At 51.1% G+C, this 21,468-nt stretch overlaps 3 protein-coding genes across 3 annotated transcripts in view; 1 reads left to right on the forward strand and 2 right to left on the reverse strand.

Moving 5' to 3' along the window:
* Positions 1-3,739, reverse strand: part of LOC117644657 — an 8,238-nt gene extending 4,499 nt beyond the window's left edge. Inside the window, exons 1-3 of the mRNA XM_034384268.1 lie at positions 3,309-3,739; positions 875-1,290; positions 55-775 (exon numbers count right to left, since the gene is read on the reverse strand). Coding sequence (XP_034240159.1) covers positions 55-775; positions 875-1,290; positions 3,309-3,739 — 1,568 coding nt within the window. The remainder of the gene's footprint in view (positions 1-54; positions 776-874; positions 1,291-3,308) is intronic.
* A 10-nt stretch (positions 3,740-3,749) lies between these two features.
* On the reverse strand, positions 3,750-4,909 carry LOC117645228. Its single transcript, XM_034385272.1, has one exon. It carries the CDS (start codon positions 4,616-4,618, stop codon positions 3,932-3,934), a length of 687 nt encoding a protein of 228 aa, XP_034241163.1. The 5' UTR covers positions 4,619-4,909; the 3' UTR covers positions 3,750-3,931.
* Positions 4,910-10,374: 5,465 nt separating this feature from the next.
* The window catches only part of LOC117644658 (nephrin-like), a 32,055-nt gene continuing 20,961 nt past the window's right edge, over positions 10,375-21,468 (forward strand). Inside the window, exons 1-3 of the mRNA XM_034384269.1 lie at positions 10,375-10,378; positions 10,507-10,639; positions 19,378-19,589. Coding sequence (XP_034240160.1) covers positions 10,375-10,378; positions 10,507-10,639; positions 19,378-19,589 — 349 coding nt within the window. The remainder of the gene's footprint in view (positions 10,379-10,506; positions 10,640-19,377; positions 19,590-21,468) is intronic.

Consider the following 21,468-nt stretch of genomic DNA (forward strand, 5'->3'; position numbering starts at 1 on the left):
ATGACTCTCTGCCATCTGTTTGACAAATAATGTTCAAGCCATTTAACAACTGACATCGAAAATCCAAGTTTTCTGAGCTTAATTAACAAGAGCTTATGGTTGACTCTGTCAAAGGCCTTACTAAAGTCAAGTAGTACTAAGAGAGTCAGTTTCCTATGATCAATAGACTGTCTGATATCATCAGCAACTTTCAGAAGAGCAGTGACCGTACTATGACCCTTCCTGTATCCTGATTGAAGCGGGTTCATTATGTTAAGATCACTAACATAATCGTAGATCTGGTCATGAACAATCTTTTCAAGAATTTTTGCAAACAGACATAAGATGCTGACAGGTCGAAAATCAGAGCATTTAGTGGGATTAGATACCTTGGGTAGAGGCAACACATTGGCACATTTCCATAGAGAGGGAAAAACACTTGACTGAAGACAAAAGTTAATGATGTGCTCTAATACAAAAACAATTTCATCTAGAAACAATTTAACAAATCTTAAAGATACTCCATCAACACCAACAGCATTAGACTTAAAGCCACTAACAATTTTATATATATCAAGGGCAGGCACAAACTTAAAATGAAATACATTATCAGGATCACTATCACCATTATCACAGTTATACAGTTGCTCAGTGGCCGTGCCTAGCTCAGGATGGTCCACTTTCGAGACATTCAAGTAATGATCATTCAACTCATTAGCAGACACTGGAAAATCACTTACTTTGGCTTGTTTTTTCTTTCCAATTCCAAGCTGACGAATACTAGCCCAAATCTGGCCTGAAGATTCATTTTTATTAAAAATCCCATGATAATGTCTTATTTTAGCATTTCTGATTTGTTGTTTAGTTTTGTTTTTTAGGCTTTTATGCAACTTACAATCTTCCGGATCACTCGTCTTCAGTGATTTTACCCTTGCCTTGTCTCTTTCCTCAATCATATCTCTTAAATCGTCAGACATCCAAGGTGGTTCATCATTTTTTACACACACATTTCTGATAGGAACATGCTTTTCAAAAAGCTGCAACAGAAAATCATTAAACACTTGTACTTTATCATCACAGTTCTCACAGTCATACACCTGGGTCCAAGGAATACTCTTGGCATCACAAATAAGGGCATCTCTATCAATATTCCTAAAGTCTCTGAAGGTTATGACTTTTTTCTTAACAACCGGTACATGGAAATCATACACACTGTATATCATATCATGAGCTGAGAAACCAGGAGCAACACACTGACCATACTCTACAACTTGTTCATTGCAATTGCTGGCAATCACATCCAGAATTGATCTACAAGAATCCAACTTGTAAGTAGCCTCAAAGGGAATGGGGGTATGATTACATAAATCAAACAATTCAGAGATTAGTTTGGTCCGAGGGGGAAACAACTTGGGAAAATTTTGTACACCGTTATTTCAAATTCAAATTATTTCACTTATTTCAAACTTATTTCAAGTTATTTCACTTATTTCAAGTTATTTCACTTATTTCAAACTTATTTCACTTATTTCAAATCTATTTCAACTTATTTCACTTATTTCAACTTATTTCACCTATTTCAAACTTATTTCAAACTATTTCACACTTATTTCAGCTTATTTCACACTTATTTCAACTTATTTCACACTTATTTCAACTTATTTCATAGATTTCCTCTCATTGCACACTAATTGTAACATAATTCAGCCGATTTCACACTTATTTTAACCATACTTATACTTAAACTCAAGCTGTTACGTGCTTTTACTCAATTTTAACCTTGCGTTGGTTAAACCTAGGGTCGCCTAGGGTCAAATTAAAACTTGCTAATCGGACCCAATCAACCTGTTGAACTTGATCCAGGACGAGAGCAGAATTCCAGCAGTGCGACTTGGTTAGTAACCGTTGTGGAAATATATTCACACAAAATCTACGATGAATTATACTGTGTAGCGACATACTTCGAACTCAGTCGTATCTGCTCTTTTAAAATTGAACTACAGGACGCTTTGTTTAACAGACCTGCAAAATTAGACAACAAAGAATCCAATTCACGCCAGAGAGAATTAATAGCATCTTTCTGTGAAACGAAATTACTTATGCTCGGCCGCAGCCGTCCTTGTCTCTCCCATAGGTCCGCCTTGAGAGCGAGAGAGACGCATGATGTGCTCGCTTCGCCCAGGCAAGCGCGCACCTCAACGCTGCTCGCCGGGCCGTCAGCGACACTGCCGGCCGGTGACGGGGACCGTCCCGGAACAGTTTGACAACATTTGGCTGGGGGGGGATGGCCGGGCCACATCGCTGGTCGCTGCCGCTTTGCCAAGACCCGTGTACAGTCGCTCTCTCTCGCACAGCCCAGGCGGCGGGTCGAGCCGACCCACCCACTGCAAAACTGTTTGGTAGTAGCCGTGCCGAGCCGTGGCCTGCACCGCTCGCCGCAGAGCCCGAGCGCCCTAGGCCGGGCCGAATCGGGAGGCATTGTTGCGCGATATTCCGCGCCGTGGCAGGCGGGGAGGGATTGTCACTGTTGCGAGCAGGCCGTCGCGCGCAGGCCGTCGCGCGCGAGGAGGGGGTGCCATTGTTTACGCCCGGTGCCGCTGGCGCTGTACCGGGGAGGTATTGTCGAATTCCGCGCAGGCTGCGCCTCACTGCCACATCCCGCCCCGGCCCCGGCAGCCAGCCCCTATTATATTGATAGGATACGCGCTTGGTTTCTGGACTCAAGAGTAAAAGCAGACTGGCACCTTCATGTGTATAGTAGTTTTAAGTATGTTTCAAGTGTGCAGGTATCATCTGCTAAAAATTCTCTAGCCCAGTGAGAGGTTGTGGTTAAGTCATACAACGTCACACGTCACCCACCATCCACACGTGCCCCCACCTTTGCTTCTTGACACATTCACATCCACGTTCCCATTGCTGTTCACGGTTCCGTATGCCACCGTTCACCCCCCCTCCCAACGCGCCCCCTGGTGCTCGGGGCAGTCGAAATAACGGGGATTTCCGAATTATTTCACACTTATTTCAACTTATTTCACACTTATTTCACTTATTTCAAACTTATTTCAACTTATTTCAAGTTATTTCAACTTATTTCAAGTTATTTCAACTTATTTCAAGTTATTTCACTTATTTCAACTTATTTCACTTATTTCAAACTTATTTCAACTTATTTCACTTATTTCAAATTTATTTCAACTTATTTCCGAAAAAATGTACACCTTATTTCAAGTTGTTTCCCCCTCGGTTTGGTCTCATAAGATCCGCTTCCAAATCTGGCATTAAAATCTCCACATATTATAGAATATTTGTAATGCGGTAAGAATTCATACAGAGCATCAAGGTACGTTTCAAGAAAGCCAACTTTTGGTGGTCGGTAGACACATGATATTAGTACAGTTTCATTAGCACACTTAACCTCAATTATAATAAATTCAGGTCTGAAACTATCACCGCTTGACTTGGCTAAAAGCTTTGCTTTCAGCCGATTATGGACATACAGTGCCACTCCACCTCCACGCCTGGAACTTCTATTAACATTAAATACATTGTAATTGGGAATGTCCATCCGACTGCCGTCCTGGAAAAAGGTCTCACTTACTCCTATTACATCCACAGAGCTGTTGGAGAATGCATCCCAAAACTCTGTAAAGTGGTTTGAATTATTCAGAGACTGAGCGTTGATATGAGCCACTTTCAATTTATCTTTATGTTTAGCCATCTCCTTGAGTTTGCTTCGCATAATCTCATTTGTTTCCTCCATAGCGTATAACCTATAAAATGTATATCAAGTATTTAGAATATCTGTGAACAGAAAAACAGATTAAAGAAGGGTCACCAGTTTCAACAAGTAAATAATACGAGCAGATTAAATACAGACAAATAACAAAACACATTATGAGATCAGGTTAACAAGATAAAGATATACAATGTATTAACAGCAGCAACAGGATAATTATGAGTCTCTGATTGGCGGGTATCTCCTGTACGCCTCATCCAAGTCCTCCTCGGTCACCATCCTCAGAACTGTATCATTATATTTCACCAAGATTACCCCATCAGAGGTCCACACTGTCTTTCTAGGATAGGTGTTGTTCACTTTGTACAGTAGAGCTGCCCTAGCTCTAGTGAGGTCTTCTGCGATGGACACCGGGCTGCCCTTGAGGGCCCTCTTGTTTTTCCACATTTCACGGCGGTGGGCGTAGGAAGTAAATTTAACAATAATAGGCCTTGGTTTATTGTTAGACGACGGTCTGCCAACGCGGTGGGCTCTGTCAAGACATGACCCATCAATATTGGCACCGATTTTCCTTGCCATGTCCACCACCAACTTGTCGACATCTTCACCGGCAGATTCCTTGATTCCCCAAATGCGGAGGTTATTGCGTCGGCCGTACTGTTCGAGTTCATCAAATCTTCGAGTGGCATTGTCAGCAGCCAGTTGTAACTTCTCAATTTCATCGTTCAGCTTGGCATTAACCTCCCTCAATTTCTGCACCTCATCACTTAAGTTTTTAACTGTCACTTGCTGTTCGTCAATGACTGCCTTATATTTCTCGTATACTTTATCAATTATCTTCTGCAGCGTCTTTTCCGAGATTTCTTCTGCTTGTTTGTTGTTGGCTCTGGTGCCGGATGCCATCTTCGGAGGTGCCAACCGCTGCTGCCTGAACTTTGCGCAGTGCTGCCAACCTGGTTTCTATGTTGGAAGGCGGTGGCAGGCAGTTGGACGCCTAACCTCTCTTTCTTCGCCGGTGGTCGGCTTTCTCGAATCACGGTTTTGACAGCCAGAGTTCACCAGACGATAAGGCTAACACTTGCACCGCTGCTTCAACTTGCAACCAACAACTCTTCTTCACCAGAGCCACACAACATCCACAATTATCTTATAAAGACATTTCAAAACTGACGACCACAACAACCGTCTCACTCGTCCGCCATGACAGAGAGAGAGAGAGAGAGAGAGAGAGAGAGAGAGTGAGAGATAGATAGAGAGAGAGAGAGAGAGAGAGAGAGAGGAGAGAGAGAGAGAGAGAGCGTCTTCGTAACTGCAAACAAACCTAGAACGAACTTATGCAGTGACTGTGAGGATTCCTGATGTTTTGAAGACATGTTTGATGACATGCATTTTTTTTTTATTGAACAGGTGCATTTCGGGCATCATGGACGATCCCAAAACAAAGTACATAATAAAGCGACCTTCGCTCTATTTCGGTCGGCATAATCTCAGGCATCTTGCCCGCGGCCCCTTTTAGATGCAAAACTCGCCCAGAGCAAAGAAGCGGCAGGTTTGTCAATTGTTGCTGCGGGGACCCAACGACAGGTCGTCTCGGGAACAGCACGATTTCGTCCCTCAGAGATTCGTCCAATAACCAGATTCAGCGAGCAGGTACTCAAAGTGGCCGGTGAAAACAGGAACCGGCAGCCCGGCACTCTGCACAGTGGGCCAGAAGACCGGTGGGGGCAGCCAAAACTCGAGAAGGGTTTCGAGCTCTAGAGTCGCTAAACAGGCCTCGAACCGAACGTGACCCCACCAACGGATTGCTCTTCGAAGAGCAATCCATTGGTGGGGTCACACTTTCGGTTCAAGCCCTGCTTAGCGACTCTGGAGCTCGAAACGCGTCCGGGGACCGCCTCCGGCCTTCTGGCCCACTGTGGATTGTGCCGGTGGAAATGACTGCGCCACTGGAAACGCAGACGGCTCACAAAAAGGCGCAGGTTATCGCGCCAGGCCTTTGAGCCGACGCGGTGACCCGTTCCGCCAACCCCTACACCGCGTATCGGCATCGATAATGAGTGCGAGAGAGACGGACTGTTGTTGTTATTGTTGTTGTTGTTGCTTGCTATCTGATTGAGATTAGCCTCGTAACAAGTGTACAATGGGCCTGGGCAGCGGCTGGCCCAAGGGCTGGCCCGACCAAGCCGCCGCGACCAACCACCTGGGCACCCTATCGCGGACCCGTATCTCAAGGCGGAACTCGCGGTGCCGCGGTCGCGGAGGGCAAGGCAAGGCGCTCTGTCTCTCTCGCACCTCAACGGGACGCCCCTAGAGTGCGAGAGAGACGGAGCGACGTATCTCGGACTCAGTCTGCCCGCCCCTCGACGGAACGGAACAATGACAACGTCATACGCCCTCTTTGTCTAGCAGAAAGGCACCGCACAGTGGGCCGGAAGACCGGCGGGGCGGCCAAAACTCCAGACGCGTTTTGAGCTCTAAAGTCGCTAAGCAGGAGTCGAATCGAACGTGTGACCCCACCAATGGATTGCTCTCCGAACGAGGAATCCATTGGTGGGGTCACACGTTCGGGTCGAGCCCTGCTTAGCGACTCTGGAGCTCTAAACGCGTCTGGAGTTTTGGCCGCCCCGCCGGTCTTCCGGCCCACTCTGCACCGCCCGATCTGCTTTCTGTAACTGTTTCGACGGACAGAATTCGGTGTGACACCGCGCAGTGTGTCCAACCTGTAAAAAAAAACAAAATGCGCCGGTGTGGATAGGGTTGCCAACCTCCGCCCGCCTTTTTGGCGATATCAGGCTTTGCTCGCTGGAAGTACTCTACTCGGCGGGGTGAAGTCGGCAACCCTATCGACACTGGCGCATCTTGAGAATTTTCGCCTGCTTTTGTGGCAACACTGAATCCAAAGGGGCTCAGCTGTACTCCACTAGTGTTGCGTTCTTTGCTTTTTTTTTCGTTTTTTTTTCTTGTGTTTTGATGTTTGCCGTCTTGCCGCTCCTTTCGTTTCCGCGTTTTATTTGAGGCCGCCTTTTATTTGGCAAAACAGGAAATGTCGTTTTCGTCGCTCTGTCTCTCTCGCTCCCATGCGGGACGCCCCATGAGTGCGAGAGAGACAGAGCGACTGGCTGAATGAGCGCTCACTCGGGACGGCGCGTCGCGTTGCGCCCGCCTCGCACGGCGACGAGCACGACGAGGAAGAGGCGTCTTGAAATTGGAGCCGCCTTCCGCGAACCTCAGTGCGCGCCGCGCATCGGTACGCTCTCGATGTTTCAGCAACTCGACAATACACTCTAAAATTTGTATCGAGAAGATTCTCAAAAGTATGGCGACAATTCTCTATATTGTGGTTGTAGTGCAGCTGACTTTATAACATACCGTTGAGAATTCATTGGTACCTTACAGATATTTTGACGAATTTTGTTTGTATTCTGGAGAAAACCTTCACAATCATATGGTAGTGCAGCCTTTCACCGTAAGAAATCAGGAGTGCAGTTTGGCCATTTGAATCGAGGTTTTTGATAATTTCTTCTAACGTTTCTTTGCCGAACTCTTCCGTACATTGCTCCCGTCTGAAGTGTTTCTTTTTTTTTCATCAGCCTTTTTTCTTCCTTTCGAAAACTCGCACACTCGGCATAAGAAGTGTTCCTTTTTTCGACTGGTCGAGTGTCTGTGTCCGCACATCCCCTTCTCCCCTCTCTCTCTCTCTCTCTCTCTCTCTCTCTCTCTCTAAACAGCTGCCATCCTTCCGTGTGATTGATGGCAGCTAAGGCAGGGAGGGGAGACGCATCCTGCCGCATCCTGCTCGGCAAACACTCGTGTAATCCGTTCTGGAGGGTCCTGGAGGGGAAGGGTGCAGCCCGCCGGAGGAGAAGCCGCGCTGGGAATGGCCAATTGAATGATAACGCCCCACAGTGGGCCAGAAGACCGGTGGCGGCGGCCAAAACGCTGGACGCGTTTTGAGATCCAGAGTCGCTAAATGGGACTCGAACCGGACGTGTGACCCCACCAACGGATTGCTCTCCGAACGAGGAATCCATTGGTGGGGTCACACGTTCGGTTCGAGTGAGTAGTGGGTTTCACTTAATTTTGCGCTGCAATTCGTTTTCCTCGTCTCCGTTCCAACTCGCTTAATAGCAGTGCTTGGCTCGCTCCGCCGTCCCCTGTGGATGGACGGTATAGGCAACCCAACAAACTCCGCTGTCCACACACCGTAATACGGGCCATCCCGAAGGGCTCGTACGTTCCCCCCACTTTCTTTTCCATTATTTTTTTTATTCCCCTCCCTACCTGGGCCGTTTTAGTGGCTCGGGCTCCCCTCGTCCGCCCTGGAACTGGCTAGCGTGGGATATTGGCGAGAGCTAAGTCCACATCCCCCCCGACCATTCGCATCTCGCCCCCTTTCAGTCACTTATGAGCCGAGCTGGATATTGGCCTTCGCCCCGTCCACTCGTTCACGTCCTGCACATACACGCCAAGTACACCGTCGTTCCACTGGCAGTAATTCGCAGCTTATTCCCTCGGCACAGTGGGTCAGAAGACCGGTGGAGGCGGCCGAAACTCTAGACGCGTTTTGAGCTCCAGAGTCGCTAAATGGGACTCGAACCGAGCGTGTGACCCCACCAATGGATTCCTCGTTCGGAGAGCAATCCATTGGTGGGGTCACACGTTCGGTTCGAGTCCCATTTAGCGACTCTGGAGCTCAAAACGCGTCTAGATTTTTGGCCGGTCCGCCGGTCTTCTGGCCCACAGGCCGCTCTCGCCTCATGGCCGTCTTACGGTGGAGTGTCGCGGCCGTGGAGTGCCGCTTCTGGAGGATCAGGCGCCGTGGGGCGCTGGCGTCGGCAGCCGTTGCCGTCGGCTTCACTTTGTGCTAAAGTGTTTTTAACAACCACTAAAATTGAGCTCATAAAGTGTGTCCCCCTTAAGTTGATCATTACGGGCGGGGCGGGGCCGGCTGGCTGGTCTCCGTCCAAAGTTGGCCCGTTCTGGCTGTGATTCGACCAACCCACCTGCTTTCTCATGACGTGGAACCAATTAAATTCTTCATCTTTCGCCAGAAGAGAACTCTTTTACGGCGGCAGCGCTGCCACTGAGACGCGTTTTGAGCTCGACAGCTCCAGAGTCGCTAAATAGGACTCGAACCAAACGTGTGACCCGACCAATGGGTTCCTCGTTCGGAGAGCAATTCATTGGTGGGGTCACACGTTCGGTTTGAGTCGTGTTTAGCGACTCTAAAGCCCAAAACGCGCAAAGGGAAATTTTTTGGGGGTTTTAAAAGGCTGGACGCAACAGGGGGAGGGGTGTGGAAGTGGGGGGGGATTAAAAAGGGGGCCAAAACCGGGGGGCGGAAAGAGGGAGACCCCAGTTACGGGCTGGGACGCGAACAGCCTGCATCGAGGGGAGGAAGAGGGGAGTTTTTGATTGAAGAAGAGAGGGGGGTATAAATTGGGAGAACGACCCGCTGACGAAAAGAGGAAAAAGGGCAGAAAAGAGGGCCCCAAAAAAGGGAGACTGCCTGACATTTATAGATTTTAAAAATTACCTGGGAATTAACGTGAAATAAAACCTGATTAACCAGAGCCAGTCTTCGCGCCCATTAACGAAAGTTAACGAGTGCATGCCTGCATTATCCTGATGTATATCGACGCTCCCGCGGACAGTGATAAAGAAGAACCGACGAGTACTAACTCACAGCGCTTCCCTTAAAATTCGCAAATTTTCAAGATTTTTAAAAAATCAGGGTTCTTTATAATTTTTTTGTAAAATTTTCAAAATTTTCAGAATTTTTGTTAACTTTTAGAAAACTTTCTAAAACTTTCAGAATCTTTTTGAACTAATCTAAGTTAAAATGATGTTGTATCCTGCTGTTTTCCCGTTGAGATGATTGCACCAGCAAACAATTTGGAAAGCTAGTTGAGGGCCCCAGTTCCCACGTCCCGCACCATCACATCCTGCACTCACGCGCGCTCGCATTCCGCGCTTTTAGGAGGATCACAGGACACTGCTACGACGGAGTAAAGCCGGATCGGTTGGTATGGAGGAGGAGGAGGAGGAGGGAGGAGGAGGAGGAGAAGGGGGAGAGGGAGGAGGACTTGGAGTTGGGGTGGGCGAATCGTACAACAGGTTAATGCCTGCCAGCACATCGTGGCACACACGGCCCGGCCCGACGCTTCCAGACAGTGGAACGACGTGGTGGTGTAGTTGGGAGTCGCGCCCAATGGGCCGTAACCCCAGCCCCCCGCGCCCCGCCCCGCCCGGCCCCGCCCCGCCCCGCCCCGCCCCGCCACGGCGCGCCGCGACACCGGCTAGCTCTATCGCCGCATCGTCTAGACGTCCCCGAATCGTGAATGGGTTAGGCGACGCAACCTGGGCCCGCCATAGCCCGCCATAGCCCGCCATAGCCTGCCGTAGCCCGCGGCAGCCATGAGCACGGCCATTAGGAGTGACACTGTGTCGGATGGCGTCTGGATAAGGTCCGGGTTCGACTCCCGCCCGGGGTGGCTGCACCGGCGTCACGGTGGAGAGAAAGCTAGGACACCGTCCGTCCGCTCTCTCCGCTGTAGAGAGAAGAAAAGTCTCTGCTCGTAAAAACTGTTCCCAATTCACTAAAAAGATTGAACACGTTTATCTGCAATTTCATCATATTTTTTCGTAAATGATGAAAAATGGGTAGACATAAGTATTGGCAGGAAATTTTGTTGCGATTCTTTGTCAGACTATGAATCGCCAAGCGAAACTTGGTGCGATCTTGTTCTTTGCAAACACGTTGTGATTTTTGGTTCCCTTTTTTGTTGCAGTTCCTCTGGAGCACGTGGAGGGGGTGATGGGCAGGAAAGTGTCCCTGCCGTGCGACATAGAGCCCCCGTCCAAGGACGACAACGTCATGATGGTGCTGTGGTTCGAGGCGGTCGACGGCGAGCCTCTCTACAGGTACGTTCATTTATCGAAACCGTCCCAAAGTTCTAGACGCGTTTTGAGCTCCAGAGTCGCTAAATGGGACTTGAACCTGACGTGTTACCCCACCAATGGATTCCTCGTTCGGAGAGCAATCCATTGGTGGGATCACACGTTCGGTTCGAGCCCCATTTAGCGACTCTGGAGCTCAAAACGCGTCTAGAGTTTTGTCCGCCGCCACCGGTCTTCTGGTCCACTGTGCAGCAGTTCAAAAATTTGCGGATGGAAATCAATGCCCTTTCCCCTCCCGGATGGGTCGATGGGTCGTTCAATATGCATGGTAAACGAAATACCCGTCTGTGCGGGTGCTTTATTATTTTACCCTGCACTGCATGTGAGCGTCCACATGTGTTTGTGTGTGGATTGTTTTTGCGCCTGCTGTCTGACTCTCTCTGTGTGTGTGTGTGTGTGTGTGCATTCTTTCCGTCAAAAAATTAATCTTCATCATCAGTTATCGCTGGAGCGTCAGTCCAGACAAAAGTCCCCCCGCCCCTTTCTCTTTCTCCTTTCATCGCCGGGGATGTGTGGATTAAATAATAGGGAGCAGTCCCGATTTCCTTATTTTTCTTGTTTGTTTGATTGTTTGTGTTCATGTACTGCGAGCGTTTGCGTGTGTGTGTGTGTGTGTGTGTGTGTGTGCGTGCGTGTGTGTGTGTGTGTGTGTGTGTGTGTGTGTGTGTGTGTGTCGCTGACAATGGGCCGCGCGTTTGACGTGAAAGGGCTTCCCCGTTTTGCCTGCCTCGCCGCGTCGCCAGTCCTTGCCAGTCCTTCGCAGTGCTCCTGGCACTTCAATCGAGTGTATCGAAAATTAATTATCGTTTCTGGAAGAACCGGGCTGCGGCGGCCATTTAGGTTTTGGCACGTTGGCGGCTCTGTGCGATTTAATTTACGCACTGGGCGACTCACAGTGGGCCGGAAGACCGGTGGAGGCGGTCAAAACTCACGACGCGTTTTCTGTTCCAGAGTCGCTAAATGGGACTCGAACCGAACGTGTGACCCCACTAATGGACTGCTCTCCGAACGAGGAATCCATTGGTGGGGTCCCACGCTCGGTTCGAGTCCTGTTTAGCGACTCTGGAGCTCAAAACGCGTCCGGTATTTCGGCCGCCTCCACCGGTCTTCTGCCCCACTGTGTGCCGCGCCGCAGTGTAGCGTCGATTTATCGCTTCGGCATAGTCGACTAGTCGACTCGCAACCAATTAAGGGTGTGGGGGAACGCGAGGGGGTTGTCTTGCCGACACCACGCGCGTAGCGCAACGAAACGAACCCCGTTTTCGCGACTATCAGTGTGGAAACTTCCGCGCCTTCTAATGACGCCGCCTTCGCAACAGTGATTTTGGTACAGTGCATGTTACTTATCCGATCCATCGCACACCGGAAAAATGTTAACTCGTTCTGAGTTGCACGCCTAAAAACATACGAGGTGTTTTGAGCATACACAATAAAAACTAATTTACTTTGCTATACGAAGAAGTAGGGCGTAAGTTACAAAGTATTTTCTTTGTAAGCTTAAATACTTTGTTAAAACAAACTACTTTTTTTTGTAAGGCCTTAAATAGTTTGAAAGGTTTTCTCAGTGTGCATTGCTTGAGAGTGCACGCCACTGGTGCTAAAGAAGCGAAAAAAAAAACAGGGAAGCAGAAGAAAAGTCGGAATAATGTAAGCGACGCGGTTTGGCAGGCACTGCCGTTCTCTCCTCCCTTCGGACCCCTCTCTTTACGCTCCCGGCCGGATTCGTGTTCGGAGTCAGGAATCCGCGCAAGCTGCGGGGGCTGCGGGGTCACCTCGAGGATCTGTGGGTGAAAGTCCCCTTTTCACGACACCCCGCACCCACACCCAAAGTGCTACTTCGAACATGCATGCACAATTCAAACGTGTGGCTGGCGCCGCACAGTGGGCCAGAAGACCGGTGGAGGCGGCCGAAACTCGAACCGCGTTTTGAGCTCCAGAGTCGCCAAGCAGGCCTCGAACCGAACGTGTGACCCCACCAATGGATTCCTCGTTCGGAGAGCGATCCATTGGTGGGGTCACACGTTCGGTTCGAGCGCCCTTTAGTGACTCTGGAGCTCAAAACGCGTCTAGAGTTTTGGCCGCCTCCACCGGTCTTCTGGCCCACTGTGCGTGGCCTGGCCGTGTCGACGGCCCGTCAATGTTTCAGTAGCTGCTCCTCAAAAGTCCCAAAAAGACGCTTTCCGAAGCGGACCAACCTCGGCCTGCGGCGGGAAAGAGAAAACTCGGAAAACTCGGAAATCCATGCAAATGTCCCTCCGCGTCTCGTAGCGTCGCCTTGGCGTCGCCGCGTCCCGCGACGCAAGAGTCGCGTGTGAGTGTGAAGCATGCGGAAGACTTTGGACGACGGGACTTTGCCTCTCACGCACTCTCTCTCTCTCTCTCTCTCTCTCTCTCTCTCTCTCTCTCTCTCTCTCTCTCTCTCTCTCTCTCTCTCACACACACACACACACACACACAAACACACACACACACACACACGCACACACACACACGCCACTTTCGCCCTTAGCTTCTGCGGCCGGATCCCCGAACCGCGAATCGTGCCCCGTCGGTCCCAGGGGAACCAAATTGCCTACGGATCAGGGACTAGAGCAGGGTCACAGTGAGAGAGAGAGAGAGAGAGAGAGAGAGAGAGAGAGGGGGGGGGGCGCGAGCACGCGCGCTGCCGTGCGCACAAAGGCGACAGGCCGCAAGGACTTTGCGCGCACAATCCACACCCCTAGGAACACAGACTTGTCGATCGACAGTCGAAATTGTATCGGCACGTCGATAGCCGATAACGTTATTTCGCTTGTCGAGCGACTGTCGTCGCACTGTCGCTCGGTCGACATTTGGTGACTCGATGTCGCCATTCTATCGGCCGGCCGATAACGCGCTCTCGACAACGCTGCGATAGTCGGTCGAAGACGAACGGCCGTTGTCGAGGAATTATCGGGGCCGATGCCAGTGCGATGTGAAAATTTCGACTATCGCGCTCCCGACAACCCTACGATAACGACTGGATGGCAACTGGCCGTTGTCGAGAAGCTGTCGAACTTGATGTTGTCACGATACGGAAAATCTCAGGAAACTCCGACCATCGCGCTTCCGACAACCAAGCGATAACGAATCGGTGGCGACCGGCCGTGGTCGTGGAGGAGGAGTCCTTACCTCAAAAGAGTTGATCCCCGTCCCCTACCTACACTTCCAAGAAGGGTTTTCCCGCTTGCTCACGGCGCTGGCAGGCCTTCAACCTTCCATGCAGCGACAAACAGGCAGTGGGTTTTCCAGTTTCCGCGAATTGATGTTCCCGGCACTGCTCGGCCTGTAGGCCAGCTGGGAAACCGCCGCGACCCCAGGCGACCCCAGCTACATCGCCGCGACACCACAATTTTTTTTCGCGACTCCAAAGTCGAGAACCGCTGCGCTAGGAAGCGAGGGAGTTGATTATACTCAACGTTCTAAGAGACAGGGGTACTCGGACGCTTCTCGGGGACTTCGTGAGTGGTCCGCGCCACGTAGGGCAGATGGTGAAGCCTGTCCGCTCAGCGTAAAACAAAAAGTTGCGGAATCCTCACAAGCCGCCGGCGCTACGGTGCAAGCGCTCCAAAGACGCGTGAAAATTCTAAGTCCCGATGTTGGCGTGGCTTGCGTTGGTGCGGCGCCGTACCCCCCTCCACCGCGCGCAGCAGCCGCACGTAGTCGCCCCGCAGAGCCCCGCCAGGTGGCAGCACCGTCGGTGCCAGATTGTGGTTGACACTGGCTGCACTTGCTCTCGCGACGCGTCTGTGGCCTGTTCTGTCTGTCTAGGCGGTGCACAGTGCACAGTGCATCGTAATTTTGAGAATATTAGTATAAATTTTGACGATCAGTGCGGGTCAGGCATCGCGGATGTGGTGTGTGGTGTGTCTGAGTGGCACTCATCCCGGTAAAACTTATTTCCAAACGTTGCACCGAAAATACGCCGGCCGGTTTATCGGGACGCGCTCCGACGCTCTTTCGTGAAATCGAATATTATTGAGAGTTTATGCTAACTAGACAGCATATACTCGCAATCCGACGTAACATTTCACGTAGAATCAATTGATGTGGTCGGTTTTGCAAATTGTTGGAGGATGTCAAGAATAAAAGTGGATGTGAAACACGCGGTTAGGTTAGGTGGCCCGTGGCGTATTTTCGCAGATGTTTCGTTTTGCGTCAAATGCCTGTCGCGTTTCGCGCCGTACTGATCGACGGTATTCCTTCGAATTTTAAAATAAAATTAGCGTGCACTCCACGCTCCTAGTAAAAAAATCTCCTCAAACTTCGCCAAACGTTTTTCATTTCATGCGGACAGCTGACAGCGATGTTTCACGGACGGAATAAATAAACATTTTCCTCTTTATCTCCACATTCCATCACAGAACAGAACTTAAACCACTTGGTATTCGTCCCGAAACTTCCTTCCATGGCTAAAAAAAGGCAACAAATGAATATAAACTTCGTATTTCAAGCTCTCGCGAGCCAAGGCACCCGGCTGCTGCGGAGCGTCCATCAGGTGTGAGCGCTGTGTCGACCGCTGTCATCGAGCTTCCAAGACTGGCCGCCAGATGTCAGCCACTTTGCTCTGCGGGGCGAAGAGAGCCGCTACCCCCACCCCTGCGCGCCAGCAGCTCGCTGCGGCGCGCTCGGGGCAGGTGCTCGGAGCCGCGCAGCCGTCGTCCTCAACAAGTCCGGTAGTCTCGGGGTAAGCGTCCGCGCTACGATGCTACCGAACCGTGGTTCAACTCCTACCGGCGGCGGGCGCTGAAGCGTCCTTCCGGCGAGGCAAGCGGGTGCTAAGAAATTCGGAACACTCGGATCATCGACATCACTCAAGCATTTAATTTTTTTTTTTTTTTATTTTTGGGGGGGGGGGCTGTTTGACTGCCGAGTTTGTGATGTCGAGATGTCATCGGATTCCGATGTCGAAAAATCATCGGCGCCGACTGTCGTCCGACCTCGGAAGTTGGGCCATTTCGATGACGGAGAAACGTCGGGGCCGACAGTCGATCGACAATTTTAAGTCGAGGCACCGACAGTCGACCGACAATCTGTCGACTGATCTGTGCTACTAGGGACCCTCCGTCGGTCGCGCCAAAGCGAGGGGCAAACAACTTGAATTTAAGTGTACATTTTCCGTGAAATAACGTGAAATAACGGTGAAATAACGTGAAATAACGGTGAAATAACGTGAAATAACGGTGAAATAACGCCAAAATAAGCGTGAAATAACGGTGAAATAGCGCGAAATAACGTGAAATAACACGAAATAACGAGAAATAACGTGAAATAACACGAAATAACGCGAAATAACGTTGAAATACCCTTGAAATAACGTTGGAATAACAATGAAATAACGTGAAATAACGTGAATTTGAAATAACGGTGTACAAATTTTGACGAAGTTGTTTGCCCCTCGCGCCAAAGGGTTTTCAAGGTCACAGATTTGTAGCCACGCGCGATTTCGCGATATCGTGCCTCGGCTGCGGTCAGACGGACCGAACCGCGAGTCTCTTAAAACGCCAGAGTATTTCTCCCAGTCAGCGCTAACAGTGTTATTACACACTGTTTCTTCCTGCTTTTCTTTTAAAAGGGAAATTTAAGGTTAAGTCTACAACTAAATTAGTTTTAATTACTTTGACTTTGTCTAAAATTGAAAGAGCTCCAGTCCTCTATGTGCCTCTCCTTCGTGGTCAACGCCCCGTTGATAACAACAACAACAACAACAACAACAACAACAAAAACAACAACATCAACAACAACAACAACAAACAACAACGCCACCACTACAAAAGCAACAACAACCCTGCTTGTTGTTGCTGCATCGCGGCGGCGCCTCCGCGGTATTTGTTTTGACGTTTATCCTGTTTTCGCGCTCAGCGCCCCGCCCGCCACGCCCCGCCCCGCCCCGCCCCGCCACGCCACGCCACGCCCCGCCCCGCCCCGCCCCGCCACGCCACGCCTCGGAGGCGGCGAAAGGCTCGCGACCCCGGCGTGCCGCGGAATTGGATTTTTGTATTGACTGAGATCGAAACAGAGACGCCTTGCCTTGCCCTCCGCACTCCAGCCTCCCCCTCCCCCTCCCCCCCCTCCAACCACAAAGTCAAGCCAAGCCAGGCCTCCGTCCTTGCAGCAGCACTGTCGCTGATCTCTCGATGAGGCTAATGCGCTTCGCCGTTGTTGTTGTTGTTGTTGTTGTTGTCGTCGTCGTCTCATTGGTATGCAGTGCCCACTGAATGTGGCGTGTTGCCTTGCCAGTCTGATTCCTGTCCACCAGGCCTTACTGCTGGCAACAAACTCTGCACAGACAGCTGTTCTTTTTTTTTAAAGTTTCTGTTTTTTAACTTTGAAAAAATTACTGCTGCTGCTAAGTGAAATGAAACAAGATTGGCATGAGCTGTTCCCATTTCCCTGTATATCTCTCAAAATATTCGACAAAAAGCTCAAATTCATATTTAAAACAAAATAATTTTGTTGTGGTGGTGAAGCTCTGAAAAAATGGTGGCTACAGCTACATGGCTCCGTCAAAGTGCCCCGAAAAAAATTAGTAAAATCGTGGTTTAAATTCATATTGCGTTTTTCTTGCAATAATTTTTCAACAACATTTATTTTTTTCGTGGTGGCGCAGCTCTGAAAAAAAAAACAATTGTTGGCCGTGGCTCCGTCAAAGTGCCCCACCCGTTTTCATATCGCTACGTGATTAAAAGCTCGCGAAACGTCCCCGTCCGCGTCAGTTCCATTCCCTCTCTTTTTCCATGCAGTCTAACGACTGGCCGGGGCGGCCCACAGTGGGCCAGAGGACCGGTGGAGGCGGACAAAACTCTAGACGCGTTTTGAGCTCCAGAGTCGCTAAATGGGGCTCGAACCGAACGTGTGACTCCACCAATGGATTCCTCGTTCGGAGAGCAATCCATTGGTGGGGTCACACGTTCGGTTCGAGTCCTGTTTAGTGACTCTGGAGCTCAAAACGCGTCTGGAGTTTTGTCCGCCTCCACCGGTCTTCTCTGGCCCACTGTGCGGCGTGCGAGGCCGGCGGCGTGGCCGCAGACTGATTCCGAGAGTCTCGCTCTGTCTCTCTCGCACGCTCACGGGACGCCCCGCGAGTGCGAGAGAGACAGAGCGACGACCGCAAAAGCGAAGAATAATCCCCGACGTAATTGACACTTGAGGCGGCCGTCCCTTTGTACTGCTAATAAAAGGCATCGTCATTTTGCACGCCGACTAGAATGGCCGAAGGGAGAAGGAGAAAAAGAAGAGGATGATAAAATGTTGTTTTTTTTTCTTTCTTCTCTCTTTTTCATGCTCTGCTTCCTTGCGTCTCGGCGTCGCGTCTCTCCTCGCCTCGCTTCTCGCGACTCTATTTCCAGCCAGCCTCGCGACACAGTGGTCTGTCTCTCTCGCACCCGTGCGGAACGCCCCGCGAGTGCGAGAGAGACAGAGCTACGGGTTTGAATCTGCCTGCAGCGCGTGCAACGCACCCCCCCCCTCTCCCCTTCCCAAAAAAAGATGAAAAAAGCTACACTCTAAATGTCTTACAATGAAATTTGACCTATGTTATTCGTATGTTACAGTGAAATCGGCGCAAGCATAATACGAAGCAATATTCGTTCGTAATACGAATCTTTTTAGCTTTTTCATTGTAAGATACAAAGAAAAACCTTCGTAATACGAAGAAAAACCACCTTCGTATTATGCTTGCGCCATTTCCTTCGTATTATGGGAAATTTCTTCGTAAGACATTTAGAGTGTATATATATATTTTTTAGATTTTTTTCAAAATTTAGGATTTGGACTTTTGATGGGCTGAGTTTTCATCATGAACAAGACCGAACACTGCGCACTGGGCCATGAGACGAATAACTGTCAACACACTCCAAACTCACATCAACGAACACGAGCCAATCTATGTATTCATTATCGAATAGCAATTAATTTTGACTCCTTACTTTGAAGGTCATTTGAACGCGCACAAAGTGCTTTTGAAACTGAAGCGTGTTGCCACTGAAGTGTCACAGTCGAATTGCCAAGCGTGGCCCAAAGCAGGTGAAAACGTCGAGAGCGCCTGTGGAAGTCGGGGTAGGCATCACGCTGTGCTGCTGTGCCAGTTTCTGCCTACCGCGCAGGGGCGCTGTCGCTCCACTGTAACATGCTGCCTTCGAGTCTCGCCGGACTTCGACGCGCTCAAGCTGTGTCCTTCAGGAGACAGCTCCCGTCATTCGTCGCTCTGTCTCACTCGCACCTCAACATGCCCCTCGCGTGCGAGAGAGACAGAGCGATGACAGTCGGCTGCCCCGTTGTGACGACATCAGTCGCCGGACAGTGCCTCGACAGCTGCTAAGTGGTTCGGAGAGTCGTCGCTCCGTCTCTCTCGCACCTATACGGGGCGCGCGATGAGTGCGGGAGAGAGCGCACAGTGGGCCAGAAGACCGGTGGAGGCGGACAAAACTCTAGACGCGTTTTGAGCTCCACAGTCGCTAAATGGGGCTAATCCGAACGCGTGACCCTACCAATGGATTCCTCGTTCGGAGAGCAATCCAATGGTCGGGTCACACGCTCGGTTCGAGTCCCATTTAGCGACTCTGGAGCTCAAAATGCGTCTAGGGTTTTGTCCGCCTCCACCGGTCTTCTGGCCCACTGTGGAGCGACGGAAATCAGTCTGCTGTGCATCAGAGCTAAGCCCTGCCTTGATTTGTGGCCCACAGCTTTGACGTGCGCGGCGGCAACTTCGACAACGCCAGGCTGTGGTCCTCGAACGTGTTCGGCGACCGGGCCAAGTTCCGCGCCAAGGCGGGCTCCAGCCCCGCCCACCTGGTGCTGGACAGCGTGATGGCCGACGACGAGGGCGTCTACCGGTGCCGCGTCGACTTCAAGAACTCGCCCACCAGGAACATGAAGGTCAACCTCACCGTCATCGGTGAGTACAAACCGCCGTCATGGTGGACTTCGACCCTTCCGCAGTGGGCCAGAAGACCGGTTGAGGCGGTCGAAATCCCGGACGCGTTTTGAGCTCCAGAGTCGCTAAATTGGACACGACCGGAACGTGTGACCCCACCAATGGATTGCTCTTCGAACGAGGAATCCATTGGTGGGGGTCACACGCTCGGTTCGAGTCCTGTTCAGCGACTTCGCTTAAACTCAAAACTCGCCTGGAATTTTCGCCGCCTCCACCGGTCTTCTGGCCCACTGCGCAGCGACTCGGCGTGTTAGAATGCCTGGGAAATGCTTCAGCAATTTCCTCGGCGGGAGTTTGATGTCTGGTTTGATGTCTGGAACGGCGTTTCCTGGGTGCTCAGGGCTTCGGTTGGAGTTTCTGATGGTGGCGGCGACGGTCAGTGGGGAGTGGCCGACGGGGTATGCCGGTGGGTGCCGTGGTGTCGGGTGCCGGTCGAAGGCCTCCGTCGAAGCGCAAAGTTCCTCGGTTTAATTAGTGTGTCAGGTGATGAACCGGGAAGGGCCCCAGAGAGAGAGAGAGAGAGAGAGAGAGAGAGAGAGAGAGGGGGGGAGAGAGAGGAGGGGGAGACCTGCTGACGTCTTAGTCCTGCCGCGCAGGCCATCACAGCCAGCGCGTCAAAGGAATTTGTTGTTATTGTCTTTTGTCTGCGGCGTCTGGCTCGGTCCGCGTGGGCGCCCCTCCCGTCCCCGCCCCAGACACCCCTTCCCCTTTCAGCAACGCTCACTGTAAAAAAAAAGCACGGGCAGACTGGAACCGAACGTGTGACCTCACCAATGGATTCCTCGTGCGGAGAGCAATCCATTGGTGGGGTCACACGTTCGGTTCGCGTCCCGTTTAGTGACTCTGGAGCTCAAAACGCGTCCGGGATTTCGACCGCCTCCACCGCGGTCTTCTGGCCCACTGTGCTGCGGGGCTGTTTTGGGTGCGCGGCCCGTGGCAATTTGGCGCCAAAGTGCTGCGAAAGTGCAGTTTACAGTGGAGCTAGCCTCGCGCCCTGCCGGCGGCCTCGGCCACCCGGCCAGCGTCCACAGGGCACGTCGCTGCAAGTTGAGCCCTGTTGTGGCGCTAAGGGTGGAGGGACACCCCGGGACACCCGCATCCGTGTCATTTGTCTCGGCGATAATTCCTCTCGGACGCACGCCAGTCCGCGCATTTCTCTTCCTCTCTCTCTCTCTCTCTCTCTCTCTCTCTCTCTCTCTCTCTCTCTCTCTCTCTCTCTCTCTCTCTCTCTCTCTCTCGTTTCCCTGGCTAACGCCTCCACGACACTGGCGTTAGCCATGCAGGCCACCGTAGGGCTCTGGGTAACGGCCCAACGACCCCACTTAAGTTTTCACGCACACGGGCCAGATTAGGTACCCGGGTTCAAATCCCGACAGGTTTATCGTGGCCGTTAAAGTATTTTCGGACGGGAGTTACGAGTCAGGTTTGCTGTTTTGGTCCGAAAAATTGATGAAGGTGGCTTTGCGGGGAAGAGCGGACGCGTTTTGAACTCCAGAGTCACTAGACAGGACTCGGAGCCAACGTGTGACCCCATCATTGGATTTCTCGTTGGGAGGGCAATCCATTGGTGGGGTCACACGTTCGGTTCGAGTCCCATTTAGCGACTGGAACTCAAAACGCGTCTAGAGTGTTGACCGCCCCCGCTGGTTTTCTGGCCCACTGTATTTCAAGTTTCCTCTTTTTACGGTGTAGGCGCGGCCCAACTGGGCGAGCCTCCGACACGCGCGGCCTTCGTGTGCAAATATATAATTAGCTGCAACTGCAGCAGTAGTCGGGGGAACAGTGGCAAAAGTTGCAGCGCCGTGCTGAATGTTGAATCGTGTCAGTCACTACGGCTCCG

Source organism: Thrips palmi, unplaced genomic scaffold (assembly GCF_012932325.1).
Source record: "Thrips palmi isolate BJ-2018 unplaced genomic scaffold, TpBJ-2018v1 HiC_scaffold_18, whole genome shotgun sequence".
Taxonomy (NCBI): domain Eukaryota; kingdom Metazoa; phylum Arthropoda; class Insecta; order Thysanoptera; family Thripidae; genus Thrips; species Thrips palmi.

Coding starts and splice junctions, on each gene's coding strand:
- LOC117645228 (XM_034385272.1), bottom strand. CDS start 4,618: ATGGCATCCGGCACCAGAGCCAACAACAAACAAGCAGAAGAAATCTCG.